Source organism: Ambystoma mexicanum, chromosome 6q (genome assembly GCF_040938575.1).
Source record: "Ambystoma mexicanum isolate Mex_15411 chromosome 6q, UKY_AmexF1_1, whole genome shotgun sequence".
In the NCBI taxonomy this organism is placed as follows: Eukaryota; Metazoa; Chordata; class Amphibia; order Caudata; family Ambystomatidae; genus Ambystoma; species Ambystoma mexicanum.
The window spans coordinates 125392070-125416181 of NC_090937.1; the positions used below are offsets into that span (position 1 = coordinate 125392070).

Below are 24112 nucleotides of genomic sequence, written 5' to 3' on the forward strand. Positions count from 1 at the left end.
AATCCTTATCCTCCTGTACCTCCTGTGTCTCAATTTGAAAGTGCTCTGCCGCCCTGGCTAGCATCTAATTAAGCAGGGGCTGGTTGTCAATAGGGGAAATCAGTGAGAGGGGGGTCTAGATCAACAGGTGACTCGATAGGATACATATTGGCTTCTGGGTCAGCCTCTTGGTCCTCATCGTCCCCATAATAAGGGTCTGTGGTGTCCTCCTCATACTGAGGGTCAGCTGCCTCTACAATTGAGAGGTCTTCGTGTCCCAGAGGGAGCTGTAGTCGGGGGGAGGGGGAGATGTGGAAACTCTCAAAGTAGACACAGTCTTTTTCGTAGAAATTGGCGATAAAGGACATTCTCCTCATGACCCTGTCTATGTCTTGTGATGACCATTGTGCTAAACTTGGGTTGATCAAGGGTTGGGAAGGAAGTCTTCATCTGTGGGAGGAATTAGCCCAGATTTTTTGGCCTAGCCTCTAGAGGTTTAGCCTTATGAGGGATGGGCCTAGATCCTTGAGTTTTTCCTTATGAGGGTTTTTTTTCCTTATGAGGGCTTTTATCCCTATGAGGGGTCTTTGAGGACTAATTTATGTGTTCTTTATCCCCCCCCCGGTGCCCAGAGCCGTGTTTATCAGACTGTCTGGGGCCTGCTACCTGATCCGACGCAGAGAGTCAACTTTCGGTTGTGGGAAGGGCCGAGGCCTCATTCGCGGACGATCGGCCCTCAGATGGAGTTTTTCGTGTGACACCCGTGCCGTGTTTCGACTGTGGGGCCATGTCGTGTGGCGATCTCGAGCGACAGTGCCCAGAGGACAGGGACTCAACTGACCTTTCCCTGGGTGTGGTGCGCTGTCGACCGCTCGACATATGTGTCGCGTCTCAACGTGGGGCTGTGTGTTTAGTGGTGGATGGAATAGTTGTGCTTCCGGCCGGGGTGTGGTCCCCACAACAGGGCCGCCAGCCTGTCTCATGGGGTCGGGGCCTGCGCTTGGGTAGCCGGAGCTACCCAGTCGCCCTCGCCGTCTGAGATGGCGGTGTTGCTGCCATCGCTGAAAGCGCCTTCTACCTTCATGTCCTCGAGCTGCCTGGCGTAGTGTGCCCAACGTTTTGTGGATCGGTCATTTAAAGTCTTGGGCTTGAAGAGCCTACAAGCTCGACAAGACCCCTCAATGGGGTCTCTTGGGAGACAAGTTACAGACTAAATGCTTATCGACCCACAGAAATGTTTGATTGCACTTGGGGCAAAATTTAAATGGGGTCCTGTCCATAACTAAAAACTATGGCCGCTGGGAGAAAATAGCGTAAGGAAAGGGGCATATACATCCTAAAATGACCTCCCCCCTCTCTCCCTACTGTCCGGTCCACCGCAGTAGTCTTTCGACGGGCAGTCTCTTTGTCTTCACATGCGTGATGTTTCGATGCAGTGAAGTAAAGGATAGAAAGATGAACTATCCATAATTGAAATAAGTAAATGGCTTTACGCCGAACGAGGAACTCTGCTATATGCGTCCGTCTAGAATGGCGGGAAAAACAATCTGAGTGACCTCGACGCGTGATGGATCATGGGTACAGTGGACGTCACACTAGGGATAGTCGACGTCCCTTTTCAAGTTTCGTAATCAACAACTGTAATACTCTGCAGCTTCCACTACATGTCAGCCTATGCACAGCATGTGATCTAAGCAGATTCCACAAGCCTCAGAAATATATATGTGTAGAGGGAGAGAGAAAGAGAAAAAAAGAGAGAGGGCTTAAGATTGCATAACACCCACACTGCCTCCAACGTTAAGGTCATTGTCAAAGCGGCATTGCTTAATCTGCTCAAAGTGTGAAGTGCCTAACCGTTTAGTGTCTTTAGTAATGCATGTGCTGCTAAATAGACTTTTTTTTACTGACCTGTGTGGAAACGCCATTGCTTGTCAAACTCTGAAATACTAAACAAATGTCCTAAATTTCTTCATAAGCGTCTGAATAAAAGTCAATTTGAGCTCTGTAAACAAGGAAAAGAGACCACAAGTCTTCTGAGTTAGTCTAAGCTGCCACATGGTCTGTCAGTCAGCACATCCTTCGGTTTAGTCCCAGGAGAAAACTGCAACCACAGACTGCAGTCACAGGGCACACAATGACAAATAATCAAGATGGGCCCCATAACCTGTCAAGTAACCGTTTGTGAAACGTTGCCCATAATAATGGCTCGCAGGATGGCTCCAGTGCAAAAAGAAAAATTTGCAAGGTAGAAACATGCATATCCCAGCAGGAAAGTGATGATTCCTGAAGGAAACTTCTACAAGGGATGTCTTTAAAAAAATGTTTGCTAGAAAAAAAGGGTTGATGACTTACCTGTAAACACAGTTCTCCATCATGAGTATCATTATTATAATCATAAAAATAGGATCGCTCCCTTACACATGAGCAGGATCCCCAACACACTTAAATAAAAATATTCAAATTGGATATATAGTCAACACACCAATTATTAGCAGGTACTCTATTCCCTAAAGCATAAAAAAGTGAGGGGGAAATTGTGTGTGTTTTGCCAGCTGCAAAGCCATGCTTAACAGTAGAAAAAATAAATTAAAAGAAATACCTGTATTGTACCTGGGGAAAAAGTTCTAGAGATGACTGCCCATTTAACAAGATCTAAGGTAGCCCCATCATGCAAATCAGTGCAAGTTGGCCAAGTTATTTATTCATTTTTTTTTACAGACACCAAGGGAGATCCTTTTCTCAACAAAGTCCACGGACATGAAGTAGAGGAAGGATGGAGCTTTAAGATTAAAACGAAAACGCCCACGAGGGAGAACTAGGATTACATTTCCATCATCTTTGGCTCTTCAGTCTAAATCATAAACAGACTAGAGCTGCAAGCTTTAACCCTTTTGAAGCTGTAGTGTGGCAGATCAACACACTTCTATGGTCAGCTACAATAAGTTCCCACCAAGAGAGAATTTCCACAGAATGAAAACCTGAAAGGTGAGACTAATAAAGCAGGTTTCGAACAAAGCATGCCACCCTGGAGCAGTCACTCTTGTGACAATCTAGACCATAATTCAATACAAACATATGATTTCATTTCCACAATGCAACTTTGCAAAAGTGCTCAATGGGAATACTTTTCAATACGGCTGTAGGTGCAGATTTACCTCTGGTGGAGAATGCACTAGGGCTACCTGAGAGATGTCTACCTGCTTAGCGATAACAGTGGATAAAGAAAACAAATTAAACTTGAAATCAATTGTTTAGAAGCTGGGAGACTCCCATTACAAGGTCAACAATTAACAAAATATTGCTTTCTCTTCCAAATATACCTACTGCTATTGAGGTCGAATTTCAACTCTACATTAACATGCAATGTGTACAGGTTTTGGATAATGGGATAATTATTAGACCATAAGGAATCTTTACATGGAACTATATTAGTAAGTAAAGAAATGTGTTCTTGGAACATCTCATCCATATGAGATACCAACTATGGCTCGTCGGAATACAAAGCTTGCATTTCACCAACTATTCTGGACACCAACAAAAACCACTAACCACATCAGGTACGGCAAAATATCCACATTTAGAGGCTTCATGGGAGATTCTATTAATTTGGCAATTAAATGTCCAGTTTCCACGGGTGATCCTGTCCTCCAATAGGAGAAGAAAACGTTTTCGGTCCCTCAATCCTCTATCATTGAAAAAGGAAGCTTGTGATTGAGCCTCCCTATAGGCTGAAATAGCCAAAAGGTCAACTCTGATGGAAGAATATTGCAACCCACATTTAGCTATATAAAGTAAATCTGACATTACCTTATTCCCTTGACATATGCATGATTCAAACCAAACTTCCTGTGCACAAAACACATGCGGAATCTCTCCCACCTAAAATCATTACTGTCCAAGGTCCTGAAGCAGATTCAAATAGCCCTAACTGTAGGACCCTCTGGCTTCAGGCTTTTAAGCTCAACGATGTAACATTTGGCAGAAACAGTGCACCTCTATTCAGAGTTTGCAGGTCTGTGTTTGTTTATTTATATAGCGCTCCAAACCCGCAGGTATCTGGGCGTGTTACAGGTAATTTTCAGTTTGCAAGTTACACATAGGATCAGGTACAAGGTAGAATGGTTACAGGCCATTGTTACATTATTTACACGAGGAAATAAGCAATATGATACATAAGGTATATACAAAAGGCAATATACATAGATACAAACACTGTGTTAATGGGGTGGGTCTTACGTAAGGCATGTTTTCCTTGGTCATGAATTCTTTGCTAACAGCCAACTTTTGGTACTTTTCCTAAAGCTAAAGAAGGACTGGTTTGCTCTTAAGGTTGTAGGTAAGGAGTTCCATAACTGGGCTGCCATAACAGGGAAGCTGCTACCCCCCTGTTTTTTTTTTTTTAGTTTACATCTGGGCACCTCTAGGCAAAAAACATTTGCAGCCCTCGTAGGGCGTGTCGACGTATTTTTGACCATTTTCTCCATTAAGTATTTAGGGGCTGAATTGGTTAGGCATTTGTGGGTAAAGGAGACAGTTTTGAACTGTATTCTGTCCTTGACTGAGAGCCAATTATTCTTCCGTTTGGCTTCTGAGATATGTTGTCTTCTTGGAATACTTAGTGGCGTTCTAAGTGCATTGTTATGTAAAATGTGATGTTTGTTGACAATATATTTGCTAACACCTAGGTAAAGTGCATTGGCCGAAGCTCCTAGCAGCAAGAGCTCAGTCGTATCATCTTTCAGACACAGGCCGTGTGAGGCCATCCAGGCCTGAATGATAAAATAGATTTTGTTAACTAAGGTCAGGTCTGTATCGTAATCACTGGTCAGTGGTATGAAGATGTGGGTGTCATCTGCATAATTAGTATAGGTGACACCCAGATGGTCTAGGTCATCAAACTGTGTTATTGGTGTAGGGTCTGCTAAGGCAGCGTGTGAGAACACTCCCATAGACCGGTTATTCAAAATGGACTGAATCCAGGCTGTTGCTTCTGGGGAGAGTGGGCAGCAATAGACAGATGCTTGCAGAGCACCTTAGGACCCACCAAATCAAATGCGGCAGATAGGTCTAATAGGAGTAAGAGGGCAAGTTTCCCATTGTCTTAAAGTTAGTTAATTTGGTTCGTCAGGACAATCAAAGCCGTTTCTGTGCCATGTTGAGGTCTGAAGCCAGACTGCCAGAGCCCTAATCTCTAGGTACGATTGTATCTGGAGGTTGGCTGCTTTGTCAATTATCTTTAATAGAAAAGGGGCTGTTGTAATGGGTCTATAATAAGTGGGGATACTTGGGTTCAAGTGTATTACCATTGTCTCAGCCAAGCTGCAGCTCATTGTGTACAGTTATACTGTTTAACATGGATTTTTAGTTGTCAAATTCAAATTAATATTTGAAATTAAGTGTGCTCTGGGATCCAACTTGTAAAGAGACAATGCAGAATTATAGTGTCAGAAGATGGGGGAACCAAGTTGTAATCCAAACTCTTGGGCAAACCAGAGACTGCACAGTTTAATTTTCTAGAGACTGTGCTCTCTCTACGTGAAGTACAGATATGATCGATAAAATGCACTGATAAATTTCATGCAGCAAGGCAGAAACTAGATAGGTTTATAGATACTGTGCAACAACTGATGAAGACTAACGTTGCAGGAAGGTTTAGGATTTATAACGGGGCACACTGCAAGGATGTATTGATTAACCATTCTTTACGGTCAGAAAAACAATAGACTTGCCTTTTATATGATCCCACAACACTAACATTTAGTGAAATAAATGCAAGTTGAACAGTGGCATTGACCCATTAATGCTCTCAACCTATCATGAATAGAAAGCAGAAACATTGGACATGGAAAACTGCAGTGAGACAAGAACCTGTAAAAATATCAGGCAGCATCCTTTCAGGCACAGGTTTTAAGTGCCACAAAATCCATTTTTAATTTGTTGTGCCTCAGGCTCTAGTGCAACTGAAGGTTAGAATGGGGAGAGGTCGCATTTGCTGAGTGGAAACCAGAAAGCAGCTTAGGGGTGTGACAAAGTCCCATGGATCGATGCTAGGTATGGTAGTGTGATGACTGTGAAGGCCAGGGGACTGCCACAGACTCCATGATACAGACCCCAGAAGTGGTACATGGTGGATCCCTCAGGCTCCCCAGTCCATCCCTTACCTTGTATATTTGCCCAGACACGTTATCCTTAAAGCCCCTTTACAGAATAGGAAGTTACCCTTTGGAGGTCTGAAGGCAGAGTGAGGCAAAGGAACATGTGGTTGGCAGAGCTGCTGCAGAAGGTGTCCGTGAAGCCACAAGGTCCAGGTAAAGATGCCTGCTTCAATGAAATGTAAATGTTTGGAAACACTGTTAGCCAAACGTCGACAGGCATGGCACAATCCAGCTTGAAGAAAGCCAGAAATGGCAAAAGCTTGAATCATTTCCAGAATGTAGAAAGCGTGTGACACTGGGCCTCTGAAACCACCGTAAAAGCAGCAGCATGAGAGGTTAATACATTACGACAGCAAGATATATGAATACTTTGGCTAGCAGAGCAACCCACAAATCAATTACTAGAACTTAGTGAATTCGAAAAGTGAAACCAAACAGCAACTCATCACAAAGCAAACTTGCCTGCTATCAGACCGGAGAATTTGAATAAACATATTGAGACATTCAAGAGTCAAGTATAAAAGGGTAGCAGCACTGATCCAAGTTGCAGGAGTTATGAATTCAGAGAGTGATGTGTGGATGGATCATGGTGGTGCAGTGAGGGAAAAACAAGGAAAGAAAGTGAAGCAGAGGTGGAGGAGAGGGAATGGAAAGCAGAGCTGAAAGAGGGAGTATCAAGAACGCGCAAGGAAGTGGAGAGGATAACTGAGAAGAGCAGAGGAGGTGGAAAGGAGAGTATCAGGAATTAAAAGGAAGAGAGAAGGAAAAGGAGAGAAAAGGGAGTAGTTGGTGAAAAGGAGAATCAAACGTATAGGAGGCGGACAGACAAAAGCGGATTGAAGAGGAAAAGGGAATGCAGAGCAGGTGGGGGGAGAAAGAGGAATGAAGGCATGGGCGGTCAAAAGAGAGAGCACAGTGGAGCGGCAAGATGGAAGAAAAAGGCATGAAGGGCAATGGGAGAGAAACTAGGAGAAAGGAGGAATAGAAGGAGGGCAGGAGCAGAAAGGAGGCAATAGGACCAAATAGAGGTCACCAAGACCTCGATCTTAAGATAGAGCAGTAGTGGAAAAGCCTCACTGTGTTACTGAGGGGTCTAGGGCCCTGCTAGCAGAACAGCCTGCTACGGACAAAGGATGGGGGGCTAAGCCAGACAACCACAGAGGTCTAACTAGTGCCAAAGAGTCTGAAACCTGACCCCAGTACAGACGACCCAAAGCAGCCGGATCGTGGTCCTAGAGAACTAATCCAGCTGTATAATTCAAAATCTTGAAAAATCCAAGGCGATACAAGAAAGACCCTGGAAATGGTCAGAAAATAAGTGCATGCTACTATAAACCCCAGAGAGTGAGTGATTAACTGCCAAAAAGAATGCAAAACCTATTTGGGGAGAGAGGCAAGGACCTCAGTCCTAAAATACATTTTAAGTTGTACCACTTAAGAACAGCAACCCGGTGGATCGGCTAATCCAAATTCCCTGACTATTTGAATTTGTAATAAAGACAAACCAACCTTATATACCGGCTTAAAGTTATTTAAATCCGCTGCTGTCATAAAGAAAGTCCAGTACCCAATCGGCTCTTGGCACTCCGATCAGCTTGTTTTAGCAATAGTGCTTGGAAACCCTTCCTGTCCACACGTAGGTTTCATGAAGAAATGGAGGAACATGGTAATATGGTGGGGGAGCATATTGTGTGTTCACAACTAGGATCCAAAACACTGGTAACAAGACTTCATAATTCCAAAGGGTTTTCCATTTTTCTGGAAGAGTCGTTAGTTTTTTTTTAATTATTATTTATAAAGCGCACCACACCCTAAGGTAACTGGGCGTAGTATTAACTATTTGGCGCAAAGTGGAGGCCAACCATCCCTTTGCCCTCACACATTTAAGGTGGTCCTGCTTACTTTGCCGCCCCAACCCCTGGGTTGACTATGTCGAGATACAGTAGGCCCCAGGGACCACTAGATGCAGTGGGGCTTTGGAGAGTTATGACAAACCTAGGCTTTATACAAACATGTAATCTCAGCAAATTCCCCCAAAAAATGAAGCAGTAACATTGGGCATCAAGTGAAACCACTCAAAACTTTAGTCTGTTATTCTTGTGCAAATGACTATTGCCTGTGTATTTGGCTACATAATCATAAATGTTGAGGATTAACTACAGAAAGTGAACTTGGGAGTCTCCATCCAATCTGCCATTAATTCAGATAATCCTTGTTATTGACCTTAAGATATGCTGGAAAGGCATGCATTATTTCCAACAAGGTGTAGGTTAAACAATCCTTGATGAAGTTAAATTTCACAGCAATTGTAAAGTCTTAAAATAAATTTGTTATGGCACTGAGCCGCTGTATGTAGGCTTTATGGAGGGAGATAGCTGTATCCATTTTAGGCTCCATTTAACCACAGCCTCACATTGCCTTACATAAAAGACAATATACTGTATCAGAGAATAGAGTAGGTGGCACAGAAGACATACTCAATAGCTTTACAGCTTAACAAACATATTACCATATGTGATCTAGGGGTATGCTACATGTAGAACCAAGCAGTTCTAAACAAACGTATGAGATGTTGAAATGAGGCCTAATTAGATATAATGCTTAAAAGCTATCCTAATACAATGGCACAAGAGTTATTGAGGAACCAGAGGGACATTGTGCTAAAACTTCCTGACCTCTTTCAATTCGAAGACTATCTCAGTAAAAGATGCACGGTCTGAGACATGTATTTTCAATTATCCAAAAACAGGACCGAGTTGGCAAGAAAGACTGCAGGATTAAGGGCTGGTAAGAGCTCTGCTAATTGTGTGCTTATTTCATATATGTATGCAACAGTTAACAAAACAAGTTACAAACTGGGATTGAGCAGTTGAGGGAAAACAGTGGTTCTATGATGTTTGCTCGAGAAAATGTGCTCGAGGAACATTTGTTAACAACTGTTTTTAACACATTTCCACGCAAATAGAAATGCACGGGGGTGACCCCATGCACCCCTCTGTCCAACAACCATAATTAAATACCTATACCCATTTGAAAAGAAATGTGTTAAAAAAAGAAAGGTGAACAAATGGGCCTCGAACAAATGTGCCTCGAGCAAATGGGCCTGCAAGCAAATGGGCTAGATCGGGGAAAACGGATTCCCAGAACAGATCCCAAGTGTCTCAGATTACCTCAAGAACATACCAACTCTTGAAGACAGCTGAAGGATTTCTATTTGCTTTTTGGTCAAAGGGCTCTCCAAGGGCCATCCATCATGCTCTCGTCTAGAGACTGGCGTTTCCCTCCCTAACCAAGGCGTCCCTCAACCCTGGGATCGTCACTAGAGATTGGTAACCTCTGCTATCTAAAATCTGTAATACCCAACGGTGAGGCCTTAATGGCAGACAGAAGCCCTTATCTAACTAAACACCATTGGGGAATAACCTACATTGAAACTCTGCTAAGCTCCACAAGATGATTGGTGTAGTGGATTTTACCTCAAAACTATATTTGAAGGAGCTATCTCCTCTGTGTCTGCCTTGGTGGAATAGAGGCATGAATGGCACCTCACTTTTTAAAACTGTACATGTCCAATACTGAATTTCTTATTCTAAACCACAGGTTTGGATTCACTTTGATTTTTTATGCTGCTCTCCCAGATACCACACCGTAGTTTGCTGGTTCTGCAAAAGCTTTGGCTACATTCTGGACCCTTGTATTTTCTTCATCCTGCATTTCAAGTCTTCAGTGAAAGCTATATGTTTTCATTTATTTTCTGAAAGCAATTAAAATCTCTCCAAATGACTTGGCAATTAGTCCAAGCATTGGTTTTGTCACAAGCTGATTTTTATTACTCTCCTCAAGCCACACTCTCCACTATAAAGGTGGTCCTACATGCTTGGGGTCAAACAAGATTTTAAGGATAGGATATTTTATAGAATGTCCCCACTTATGAGCTACACTGGCTTCAGCTGTATACCAGGATGAAGATACGAGATCTCCTTCCTGGATCATGAAGTTGCCCACTCTCATTCTTCCTATATATAACAGTAGAGCAGATTCTATGCCTTTGAACGAATAACATTTTGTCCTAAAAAAATCTATTTCCTGGTGACTGGCCTTTACAGGTCATCTAACAGAAGCAATAACGTTTCACATAGTTGGGGGCCTACCTTTTCCTTGGTGGAACCTACAGTTTTTTGTGATAAGGGGTTTGGGTTAACCTTTTCCTTTTATTTATGTATTATCCTTCTCTGGACTGCTGCAGCGTCATATTTACACTGGCACAATGTGTACTTAGTTATTCATCATGCACTGAAAAGCTATAATGTGGGCTTAACAAGCAACTGCATCCATACAGACTACTTTTCAACATTACCTGAACGCTGAATTTACTGAGTACCCTCAACTTACTAAAGTGATTTCATGGAAAAGGTACCCATTTAAGTACAAAGTTATAAAAGGCTGGAATATCTGGATTTAAATACTCATTCAAGAGGGACTCATGTCTATGATTTAATAATGGTTAAAACGTGACAGTATTCTTAATTGTTAAATGAAGACAAGCATTACACTGGACTCCATGCACTTTTTTTTAACTTGCTGTAATGATTTTTTTGTACTTATTGCATTGCTCTCAATTTCACATGTGACCTATGTCATAAGCAATGTAATTGGTTATGTCATCAGTGTGCTCCTGGGCTGTGTAACGGGGGCCGGGATTTAAGGTGGCATAGCTGTCAATGCATGCCAATCCTCCATAGTTTTGTTGCATTAAACTGGAAAATGAATGTCAAAACTGTCAACTAAAGTTTTTTTTTAAAGTTATTTCACTTTTTATGCTATATCCCACACCACTTGAAGTAAGACTTTTCTGTTCTGATATAACTGATGTCATATGCAATGTTCTCCGTAACTATACGCAATGGGACTCCCCCCTCACACCCTCATTGCATGTCAGTGAAACAGGAGGCATGCCCAAGGCAATGTCAGAATTTGCCACCAGACGAGTAAAAGGTCAAAGGACCCCGACGAGTAAGGGGAAAAGGGAACTGGACCAGGAAGAAGGCATGGGGCGGCAGGCTTATGACCAGGAATGAGGGCCCACAGGCCAGCAACTAGGAAGAAGGGCATGAGGGCAGCCATTGGGAAGGACATTAGAGGCCATAACAGGAAGAGGCCAAGGGACCAGGATGAGTTAGGGGGGTCTAGGATGAGTTAAAGGAAGTCCCCCTTCTTATATAATCCATACTCTTTTCCTTGCAACTTTTGCAAAAGTAGTAGAGATGTTTGGCAGTCCAGATATCAAAGTGTCTGATGTAATCAAGTCAAAGCATCCTCCTAAATCATGTCAGTAGAGATCACCCCCATTGCACAGCTCAGTAGTTTACCTTTACTTAAACAAAAAACGTAACAAAATAAATTGTTTGAAATGTCAACATACTGGGCCCTATTAAGAAAAGGCCGAACTAATGTTTTAGGTAATTAGGAACGAAATCCACAGATTGTATTGCATTGTAAGGTGAAAATATGGTCCCAAATTGACTTCATATATTTGTGGATTTTTAATTAGGTCACAAGGAGTGTATATGCGTACAATTTTCATCTTTGATACTGTAAGCAATCCTTTGTTTCCTTCACTCAATCTAAGATTCTTGGATATCAGATCAAGTAGACAAACAAAAATTGATCTCCAGGCAAAATCTTGACCGCTATCTTTTCCACATTATCCATGGGTTTAAACAACCCCTGGCACACATAGATAGAATTTCAAGCATGACGTCACCTACCATACTCAAGAGTATTGTGTATTTGTATTTATATAGCGCCTTAATCCAAGGCGCTTTACAGTTTAACAAGAGTACACAAAACATAGAACAATAGAAGCAAACAATATACATGAATTAGACCAAAAAACAGTATGTAGAACAATTTGCATATGAGGAGAAGGGGAGGGAGATGGGGAAGGAAGGATGAGCGAGAGAGATTAGGGAGTAAATTACATAGTAGGAAGAGAGATCATAGGGAGGAAGGGGGAGAGTGGATAGAGCTGAGAAGGAGGTAACAGAGGGAGAGATAGAAAGAAATAAAGGGAGAGAGAGAGAGAGAGAGAGAGAGAGAGAGAGAGAATAGGGTGTCGAGGGGGATGAAGAAGGCGTGATTTCAAGGAGCAACGGAATGAAGAATAGGTGGGGATGGAGGGGATAGAAAGAGGCAGGGAGTTCCAGTCTAAAGGAGCAAGGAGCTGAAAGGAGCGGAAACGAGAAGAGGCACAAGGGGGTGGGGGAACAGAAAGTAAGAAGAGATCAACAGAGCGAAGGGAGCGGGAGGGAGTGTGGAATGAGAGGAGAGATGATAGATATGGAGGGGCAAGGTCATCGAGAGATTTAAAGACGACAAAGGCAGTGAAATTTAAGTTGGGAGTGGAAAGGAAGCCAGCCTAGGTTGGAAAGTGAGTAAGAGATGGAGTCAAGAGGAGAGAGAAGGCAAAGGGTGCGGATAGCGTGGTAGATGGATTTGAGGGGGGCAAGGTGGGAGGCAGGGGACCAAGGAAGAGGGAAGAACAATAGAAGAGGCGAGAGAAGATGAGGGAGGAGATTACAGGTTTGGTAGCATGAAAGGTGAGAGAGGAAGAATAATGGCAGCTTTTCATTTCTGAAAGACACTGCTGCGATGTGCAACTACAGATGCATAACATTTTTGAGCCAGGGTCACCCTGCTCTCTGCTCAATTGAAATAAATGCTTTACAGATTTCTACCAAACTAATGAATAAAAGGAGCACTCATTTTACAGTTCCTAACACTCCCAAATCACATTTAACGAAAATCCTTCCCTTGGTTTGGACTGTGGGCTTGAGCAAAATGTGCGCATATACCCACACCTTTTTTCGGACACTTTGTAACCGTTGAACCATTGGAAGGATTGACACCAAACTTTCCCAACGGCCAAACTAACAATTTTGAAAATTCTATACTGATTTGTCAAATGCATGAAATGTTATAAGCCAAGAGCTTTGTGAAAGTCAATAAATCGAAGGTTTCATCTTAAATATTGGCAGGGAACTGTTTCCCCCATACCAACTAATCACCCAAAGGAGTTTACAGCAGACCAGCAAAATATCACTCAGTATCTATCTACAATAGGGTACACATTTTTTGTGCGCCATTGACATCTGGGGATAACAAACAAATATTCAGGAAGACTACAACCCAACCATAAAAGCAGACGGAACAAAAAAAAAAAACATTTAATAAGACCACCTTGTCCTACTCTAACAGTTTTCCCCTTCGGGCAATGGGAATTATGCCAAAAGACACTGTACTGCCCTCACACAAACATTTGCTGCAAGGATTGGCATACGCTGTGTGGCACAAATGGGAGTGAAATGTGCAAATATGTGTTTTAAGAGAATTTTTCAATCATTTTAAAAGTCTCAAAAGAACATAGATGGCAATTTAATTGTAAACTAATCCCAGAAACAAGGACAGCCAGGCAAGCAATTATTATATAACCATAATGCATGATACATTCACCTTCCAAATTGGCAAACTAAAGAATCTTCATAAACCTCAGGAATGGAAGTGCTTGTTTCAACATGAAAGAACACGGATCACCTGGGGTAAAGAAATAACGCTTCAAATGTAGCATTCCTTACATTTAAAGTCATGAGGTGCTGGTAACGCATTGAACTCATATTTTTTAGCATATGGCCCTCATCAAAGACAGCATAATGAATTTTCATGCGTCGAAAAAGGCTGCGATCATCAGAATTGCTGATTGCACTGTTGTATCTGTCAAAAGAAAAAAACGTGTGTTAAAAACTGTATCAGTAAACTATTTTTAGGAGCATTCTCAGTAAATAGACAACTCTTATAACAGAAACAAAAAAGACTACATACAACAAAGTACTACTGAAATCCACAGACAACGCAAATCTATAAACAACTTCTTTGCAGACAAGATAAGGCAAAAGATTGATGGCTCCAAACATACTGTTAAGATGGAGTTTCAGAATCAGCCCTGTGGCCAAATGCCATCCTATTCTAGTGAACAGATATAGAAACTAATGTCTAGCCAAACTCTCCGACACCATGTTCAGTAGAAAAGACTGGCGAGGTCAGAGTATGACCATGTCTTTATGAACAAATGTAAATCGTTCAACTAAGGCAGCTTGAATCTCATGTGCCTGGCAGACATTATTGCAATTAGAAAAGCATTCTTCCATGAGACTAGCCTTATGTCTAGTGAATCCAGAGGCTCAAAGGGTTAATCGCAAAGCGCAGTGAGGACTATATATTGAGGTCCCACTTGAGATGAGGGGGCATCACAAAAAGAAAAATGAAGCTAAGTCCATCAAAATACTGTTTCACTATGGAATGATATTGAAAAACACTACCTCTCAGAATCGAGGTAAGTATCAGAGGCAGACTGGTGTGTCCTGCACGTCTCCAACTTATTTCCCTGGCACTGCTAGGCTAGAAATAAAATACAAGACATTGTCTAAGGAGAACGGCAATGTATTCCTTTGTTCCTCAAGCATTCAATAGTAGCACCAGGGCCCTTTTCTCTTGTATTCCGATATTGTGGCATCCTTATTGCAGCTTAAATTATGTGCATATTAGCCAAGATGCTCTTAAGTGCTGAGCTCACGCACTACAGTATCAAGTTCAGTGATTGTGGGGAGGGATGCTGAATCTGCCCACTCTCCTGGATCAACAGATTTTGAAGAAATTAAATGTTCCATAGATCTGAAAATCAAAACCTGGCTGGCCACCAGGGGGATATGAAGATTGCTGTGCAATGTGCAGCTTCAAGGAACTTGCAAAGAGCTCATTGAATCAGCAGAAGTGGGGGGAAATGCAAGCCATCAAGCCCTGCCATGATATAGCTAGAGTATCTTCCAGAGAGTTCGGGCAAGGTCATCCCTCGAGGTAAAATACAGACACTCCCTGTTGGACTCCATGGCAAATCATTATTTGTATCCATAGAGCGAGAAATGAGAACACGATAGTCATAATTAGAAAATCTTAAGAATTCTTCGATATTTGTAATTGGAAAGTTTTTTTTTTCTTTTTTCATTTTTAACTGTGAATGTTTTACTTTGATTATCGATATGGACTTTCTTGTGACTCTGTTTTCTCTTTAAAAAAAGGTTGTAACAAGCTGAATTTTAATTTCAAAAAAATAATAATAATAATTCTACTTGTGTGGATCACCAGCTGAGGAAGATGGACTGTGTTAGTAGTGGATGCAGTTCCCATTTGTCATTTCCCTCTGTCGGTCGACTCAGGCGATCTGATCTGCCTCTGTATTGGAGACTCCTGGAGCATGGACAGCTAGTATCCCAATGTTATGCTGCAACGTCCACTCCATGATATGAACCATTAGGAAAATAAACCTTCTGCCATCTTGTTTGTTGATATACATAAGGAAAGATTTCGGTTTTGCCACTTTCCTCCCATACACTTCTATGGGACATCCTTTCTTTTTGCTTTGACTCCTGACTTTTAGGAGTTAAGTAAAGCCTTCCCTTGCTTTGTGCTCCTTTATGGGGATACTGATCAGTCCAAATGACTATCCGTGCCAAGAGACTATGTGTCTCTTTAAGAAGTCTTGTATCTTTACATTTACACACATCACCCTAAAGTGAAGTGCAGTTAGGATTCTTAGAATCCCTATATCTGTTTCTTTTGTGTTACAAATGTAATGCGCCTCATAACTCCGGCGGTAGCCGTGCCAATAAAAACGTCAGGCTGCCGCTGAAGTGCTTTTTTCCCGGGCGCCAGAAAAAGTGATTCCCCATTCCCATTCTAGTCCCCTAGGACTCAATGGGAATGGGGAGGACGGATGCACCGGCACTGTGTGCAACAGTGCCGGTGCATCCGTCAAAGTCTGCGGGCAGGTGCCGTTCCACCTGCCAGGTCAGATCTGATGGGTGGGACGGCACCCACCCACAGAACTCTGAGTGCGCCGATCCGGTAACAATGGTGCCGTTAGCTTACCAGCACCGGTGTTATCACACGGGCACACCCGTAATGAGGCCCAATGTGTCAAGGGTGGACCGGTGGCAGTGGATATTTTCAAACCGTGTCGAATTTTTTACTTGTGTACATTTGCAATGACCGTAAAGAGCTACTCAGAATGGCTAGCACTCTAAGATGGCTGTCCAACAAGATGATTTTTTCCTGTCTTTTGACCATATTGGCTTTGACCTTCTTCCTGTCCTCAGAGGGATGGGATTGCCTTAAATGGAATACCCTGGTAATATGGAAGGTGGCAATGGTATGCCAATATCCTAATGCTAAGAAAGGGAAACCACACTTTCACCCTGAATGGCGAAATTATTTGGGCATGCGTATTTCGAACACACACCATACCAAATGAGGTAGAGTGAATTCAACAAAAAACAGTGGTTGCTAACTCTGAAGGAATACCATTTTATGAGGAGTCGAGATATACAAGGCAGCAGCACGTGAAGCAGCAAGACATGGTGCAGAGCTATGGGGCCATTCGGCATTAGGTAATTTGGGGCTAGCGGAAACAAAAATGTATTAAGAATTTGGTAGAAATTCCGATATACGCTTCCTCTATCCCTACCTACTTGGAAGGGGTTATACGCCGATATTTTATGATGTAATAATTAAACTACTCAATTTTGGGTTCGTTTCAACACGAGGGCTGAAATGTCCTTACACAAAAAAGTATTGTGGCCAATAGCACATGACTTAATGGGGGATCAATGGAAATGGCCGAAATGCATCATAAATGTGGCATCAGTCCTTAACCTCTTCCATCTGTGGAATTATCCCTACATAATAGATGAAAAAAGTAAAGAAACAGTCAAAGCAGCAATTAACAATTGGGCATTTACCCATTTTCTAACTGACAACGATTTAGGTGCAAAGACGACAGTATCTGATTACCAAAACTGTTAGGGGGTTTTGAAGATGATCTGTCTTGGATGGAGAAGCCAGCACAGAGTGTTGCTAATAAAGTTGCATTTATACATATCATGGTTCTTTTTACCAGTAATTGGGCAAAAGCAAGCTCAGAGTATTGCCCAAGATGTAAAAACGTGGTAGAAACAGTTACCCTTTTTATGTTTGTATGCCCTTTATATTCATCCACATGGGAAAAATTGATGAAACTGATGCGAAGGGCAAATGGGAGCAGGCGGTTAGACACATTGCATTTATTAAAAGGTGGTAACTCAAAGCAAATGTGTGTTGCTTAAGCTAATTATTTGTAAATTACATTTTTAATAAGAAAGGAACTAGTTACTTACCTAGAACTCCTGTTCCCCAGCATTGGTATCTTTCGTAGATTGACATACTGTGAATATTCCCTGTTTCCGAGGATTCCCAGCTGAACCACAGGGATGTTGAGTTTTAAACTGAAAAACCTCCGTCAATTAAGAGCTCCCTTATCACCGTTTGGGTTATACTGCTCTGGAGGCCATTTTCAGATTTTGGTACAGCGCAAGTAAAGTGGCAGCATGAGCCAAAAAGAGCCAAGCGGGGTAGACAGGAAGGTCACATGTGAATCTATACGAGATACAAATGATGGAGAACAGGAGTTACAGGTAAGTAACTAGTTTCTTTTCCAGCATTGGTTCTTTCATAGATTCACATGATGTGAATAGATTACAAAGCGAGCAGTACCATATAACCATAACGGGTGGAGGTAAGCTCCTTGCAGCAAACAATTACCATGGGAGACACTAACCTTATGCAAACAGCTTACATGGTACCACCTGGCCGACTTTAGACTGCCATAGAATCTCTATCAACGTAGTAGAACCTTATGAATGTTTGCACCAACCTCCATGTCGCTGCTCTGCAGATGTCCAACAGTGGGACATGTGAGGGGTTAGAAATGAAAGCTGGACAGAACGTGGTCATGTTTTTGGTTCAAAACACTTGTATTAAATGATATGGGTTGGGAAAATGCATCTATGGCCCGGCTCTAAGAGTAATTCCCTACCTATACAACAAACAAAGGAACTGTCTGTGTCAGGATGTCAGAGATGAAAAGCAGTCCTTGTGTCCAAACACGTTCTAGCCTGACCCTCAAACTATAAACAAACAACAAAAGTAACATGGGAAAAATGTCTTCAACCTGATGAATGGAAAACTAGTGTTCATAAACAGAAATAGAATAACTCAAACTTAAATGTTCTTCCAAGGTGGAAAAACCTTGGCTCTAGAGGGCGATTCCCTTCCCCTGGATTCTTCAATGCTTGAATAATGTCTATTTCTGTTTCACAACATTCTTCTTCGGTAATAAGTTCTTAAAAAGTTCTTTGTCTTTAACAGTTTTTGTGTAACACAAGTTTACTATTGGTTCAAAATATGGTCTCTTTAAACTGCCTGGTGTACTCTCCTGCCAGTACTTCTCTTATGTATTTTCATGTGCCTGGTATGCTTCTTGAAGGGGCTTGACTTGTATGCCTTTGGATGCCTGGTGTGCTTCTTTTGCCAGGACTTCTCGCTCGTGCTTCAAAGTTTATCTTTACTTTCACCATTACATATATCTCTTGGATTTAGTATATCTGTTCCCTCCCACCCTCATTTGCAATCTATATGCTCATATGTTATTGGGGTCTTGCTTTGCTTTCTGCCCTTTTCGCTTTCAAACACAGTTCCATTTCTTTCAGCTTCTGTAACTTTACAATACTATATTGCACGTTGGCACGGTAGCCGAAACGCCCAGGGGTCCCCACCTGGTCTGGGCCTACTCACTGATTCTTCACAGCGTCTTCGGTTCCTTTCGCACTTGCACAGCGTTCCTTCCCCGCTTGCTGCACACTTAAGGTCACTCTAATGTCTATCCGGTCCTACACAGTGCTTTGCTTCTGCACACCTGCTTCTGCTCAGGCTCAGGTAGGGACACCACTGTCTCAGTGAGCTGCTGATCGCCCAGGAATCCCTATCGACCCCTCGCATCTACATGGCATTTTCCACTCACCCAGCGTGGCTTCCCTTCTCTGCGATTGAGCAGTCTGCCTCGCAACACCAGCATGTGTCTTCAGCATTCTCTTGCCTCTGCCCTGGTGCTCCCAGTCACAAACTGCTTGCCATTTTAAAAGGTCCTGTGTACCTGTGCTTTTCACAAACTAATACATTCAATGAGCTTGAGGCTCTCAGTAGTTTGCATCAATTCTCCCATTCTTTGCGTCTAAGTACTTAGGTGGTTATGGGAATTTAAGTCCATTTGATGTACAGTATTTGGGAAGTTTCTTTTGGTGATTTCAGACGACTAATCAGTTCTTCTTGACGGGAACTCTCTTGGAAGTTTTATCCCTGGCAAATTCCTTTGATCCCTTGGCAAAAAGATTGTTGGAAAACGTTTTGTTCACAATTCCTAAGGTGGGACAGATACATGACAGCAGGCGCCATTAGGGTATTAGGCATAAAGCGGTTTTCCTTATGGGCAAACGGTGGATACCATGCCTCATCCAATGGAGCCATGCTATCCCCCCACCGTAGTTGTCTCCTCCCATGTGATACTCCACAGCCACCCCCAGGGACAGTATCATGGAGCCGTTGCCCTTCCATGGCCACGTGGGAGGATGTCACAACCGGGGAGTCCGTGACGACTACATTAGATTCATCACAGATGTCAGAAAAAAGCGCCATAGATGCAGCCACCGATCACGTGGAATAAGCCCTGGTCTTGACAGGGAGCGGCTTTCCTGCCTGCGGATGATAGGAGATGCAGAAGGAACAAGTTACTTACCTGTAACTGTTGTTCTCCAGCATGGGTCTGGCATGGATTCACATGCTCATGAATATTCCCCGTCGTCAGGCTGTGAATCCTAGGTAAAGAAAAAAATCAGTTTCAGTTTCACTTCTGAACTGTCTTTCTCCTAACAACCAATCACTGGTCTCTGGGTCATACTGCCCCCAGTCAATGACTGCCCTCTACCCAAGCCCCTCCTCTGGCATCCATCTTCAGATTTAGTAGCACGTAAAGTGGCAGTTCCAAGAGAAGAGCCGCAGAGGGGTAGGCGGGAGGGTTCGTATGTTAAGCCATGCAAGACCCATGCTGGAGAACAACAGTTACAGGTAAGTAACTTGTTCCTTCTCCAGCATGGGGTCTGGCATGGATTCACATGCTCATGAATAAAGAATACATAGCAGTACACATGCACAACCACGGGAGGTGGCAAGGCTCAACATTAAGCATCTCAACATTAAGCATCTCTTACCTCCTCACCAGGCTCACCTTCAAGCGTACAGGTTGCGAAGCACTGTTTGGCCGTCTCTGGACTCCTCCCTGGAATCCCTGTCGACGCAGTAGAATCTCGTGAAAGTGTGCATTGACCTCCGCGTATTAGCCCTGCAGATGTCCAGCAGGGGCACACCAGACAGGAACGCCGTAGTAGCAGCGATCGCTCTGGTCGAATGGGCTCTCGGACGGCCAGGCATTGGTCGGTTTGCCAACCGGTGACAATGGGTGATGCAGCCGGAGAGCCACATGGAAATGGAAGCCTTGGAGGGGGCCTTCCCATGGTTCACAGGACCAAAGTTCACAAAAAGTTGTGACACCTTCCGAAAACTCTTTGTGCGGTCCACATAGAACTTCAGCGCTCTAGCCACATCCACCGAGTGCAAAGTCCTCTCAGCCAGCGACGAAGGCATCGGGAAGAATACAGGTAAAACCAAGGGCTTGTTTATATGAAAGTCAGACGGCACCTTGGGCATGAAGGAGGGGTGCTTCAGTAGCACTACCCTTGTCTCGTGGAATGTCAAGTACGGTGGTTAACAAGAGTGTGACTGGATCTCTCCCACTCGTCGTGTAGAGGTGATGGCCACAAGAAACGCTGATTTTCACAACAAAAATGTCAGCTGCGCCAAATGCATAAGCTCAAATGGTGGACCCATGAGCCTAGTCAGCGCCACATTGAGCTCCCATGCCGGGGCCGGAGCCTTCACCGGCGGGAACGAGCGAAATAGTGCTTTCATGAACTCCTTGACCAAACGATGTGACCATAAGGATGATCGTCCAGGAGATCAGGTGTAGCAGGAGATAGCCGCCAGATGAACCTTGATGGAAGCATGGGCCAGTCCTGCCTTGGCCAACGACAACAAATACGGAAGCACCTGCGGAGCAGTGACTCGTACAGAGTGGATCTGAGTACAGCACCAAACGGCAAACCTCTTCCACTTGTGCCCGTAGCATTTGAGAGTAGATTAAGCTCTGGCCTTGGCGAGCACCTCCTTACAATCAGCTAGGAGATTGTAGTCCCAAAATTCTAGTGCTGCAGGAGCCAGGCCTTCAGGTTCAGCGATCATGGGTCGTGGTGCAGAATCGCACCTCCTTCCCTGGCGAGAAGATCTACGTCCGCCGGAAGCTTTAACTGGAGGGGAGGCTGACAATTCCAGAAGGTCCGGGTATCATATCTGTCTCAGCCACGTCGGTGCGACGAGGATCATCCTGCTCCGGGACCGTCTGAGTTGATTGACTAGTCGGGGAAGCAACGGCAACTGAGGGAACGCATACAGAAACAGGCCATCCCAGAGGAAAGAGAATGTGTCCCCCATGCTCTCCGGCTGGCGAACCTCCGGCACTTGGTGTTCGTCGCAAACAGATTGATCTGGGGATTGCCTCATCTACGGAACAGGTGATCTACTTGGTCCTGCTGAAGTTTCCACTCATGGCAAGAGCGCAGCTCCCTGCTGAGAGTCGGCGATGGTGTTCTTCATTCATGCTATTGTTATGCTCACCTGGCTCCCACAGGGGTGTCGAGCGGAACTGGACAGCCACAGTCTCCACCAACGTGATGCGTAGTGCAGAGATGACCGACTAGACTGGCCCAGCTAGCTTTGTCTGCTTGACCCGTAGAAGTAGTCTCCTAAAGACGGGGAAAGGGAATTAGACACCCGTGGATTTGAGCATTAACACCTCACTGCGTCCCCACTTATCACTTCTGACATTCCCTTTCACAAAGCTCACCTTATAGTTTTGTATGATGAGCTCTACATCCTGTGAAGAATGCAGGGGCGTGTTGATGGCCAGTTACTTCACTGGCTTGAGGATATTGGAAGAGTTCTGGACAAATCTTGGCTCTAAACCTCCGGGCGAAAGGCCGTAAGTATATAGTTCTAATGAGTTCAAAATGTCCGATTAATCACTCGTCCAATTCCTTGTTTCTTTTGCAGCTTAGACCCAAAAGATGATCGTCTTGTGGCAGCTGAAAGCGTTCAGGTAAGAGTCTGTGTTTTGTAACACTGTCCGGTAAATGATGCCAAGGTTTAACTCGCTGCTTTCCCTTTTCTTGCAGGTGCAGCGTAGGAAGATTTGGCGTGCTGGTGGATAATACCTCCTGCGGTAAAATCAGGTAAGCATATGGTGGCAAGAGATTGTCCTTGTTTGTTCCCTTGGCTCACCTTGTTGTTTTCTTGTCCCCCTTAGGTGCTGGAATGCCGCAACCAGGTGATGGAGACAGCACCGGATCGTTGAGATGCTGCGAGGAACGGTGAGTATGGCCCGGCGCTAATGCTGGCGATGCGACGCGTTTAAAATGAAGCCTGTTTCTGGTTCGAAGATGCGCTGAATCTGAAATCAGGTAAGAAATCCAGTAAAGTTCTTGTTCAAACCCTTCTTCTTCTTTCCCTTCTTTCTAGGCGCTCTGGACTCGAGGCGGGCGTGGCAGGATGCTGACTGCAGACACGGTGAGCATTACGCTGCTGGATGCAGAATAACGCGAAGCATGTGCTGCTCTTCGGGCGTGGTTTAAATAGCCTTCAAAGTAGTCCCAGGTAAGTATTCCTCCACAGCACACCCGAGTAACAAAATAGCCCCTAAGATAAAATAGTCCCTTCAAGCCTCACATGGGCTTGGATCCCTTGCAGCATGGTCTGCATCAGGTAAGTTTTAACATATGAGCCTGGCGCCTATGGCGCCAGGACTGATGTCCCATATGAGCCTGGCGCCATAGGCGCCAGGACTGTACCCAGATAGCCCCTAACAGGGGTTGCTGGGTTTGCTCCAGGTAACATGATGCCTGCTTCCGGGGTTGATGGACTTGGTCTGGATACCCGGGGGTAGGCATCATGACAGCTATATGAAACGAGGAACATACCCTGAGCTACGGCCCAGTGCCAAAAGGTCCTGCGCCTCCTTGGAGAGCGCTGCGGATATGGTTCCCCCCTGCTTTCGGATGTAGAACATCGTGGTGGTGTTGTCCATGAAGACCCATACCACTTTGCCCTTGAGGGAAGGAAGGACTTGAGGGACCAAAACGTTGATGTGCAATGACTTCTCCTCCGGTAGCCACAGGCCTCTTGCATTAAGACTTCCAGAATGCGCTCCCCATCCATCCAGGGAGGCGTCCGTCGTGACCGTCTCCTTTTGAGGTGGGATCTGGAAATCCGTGCCTGCGGACAAATGTGCGCACACTCCCCATCAAAGTATTGCTCGACGGAAACTCTCGTCAAGTGTTATCTTGTCCTTGAACCTACCCTCCACTTGTATCCAGCGGGCGTCAAGGAACTCCTGCAGCGGACGCATCCACAGACTGCACAGCCGAACGAGATAAACGTATGACATGCCGAGTAGGGACTTGATGGACCTTACCCTTGTGACTTTCAGGGCCAACAGCAACTGTACCTTGCCCAGGATGGCCGCAATCCTTTCCTCCGATGGGGATGCCAGGCACAACACTGTTGAGACGGGCTCCCAGAAACAGTGCGTCCTGCAATGGAGTCAAGCAGCACTTCGCAAAGTTTACCGAGAACCCCAGTTCCGACAGGAGTTGGACTGTCTTCATTGTGTGGTCGAGGGCGATGTCCCTTGAGTTTGCCCGGATGAGCCAGTCGTCCAAGTACGGGTACACGTGGATCCCTCGTAGACATAGCTGTTACGCCACTGGGGCCAGGCACTTTGTGAACACTCGTGGCGTGGACTTCAACCCGAAGGGAAGGGCCTTGAACTGGTAACGTTGTCCTTGAATCACAAAGCGCAAGTACTTGCGGTGTCCCTTGTGTATGGGCAT

General features: G+C 44.2%; 1 protein-coding gene across 1 annotated transcript in view; it reads right to left on the reverse strand.

Annotated features, from left to right (window-relative positions):
- Window positions 1-24112, reverse strand: part of SMARCAD1 (SNF2 related chromatin remodeling ATPase with DExD box 1) — a 1912998-nt gene that overhangs the window by 639137 nt on the left and 1249749 nt on the right. Inside the window, exon 15 of the mRNA XM_069630562.1 lies at window positions 13769-13904. Coding sequence (XP_069486663.1) covers window positions 13769-13904 — 136 coding nt within the window. The remainder of the gene's footprint in view (window positions 1-13768; window positions 13905-24112) is intronic.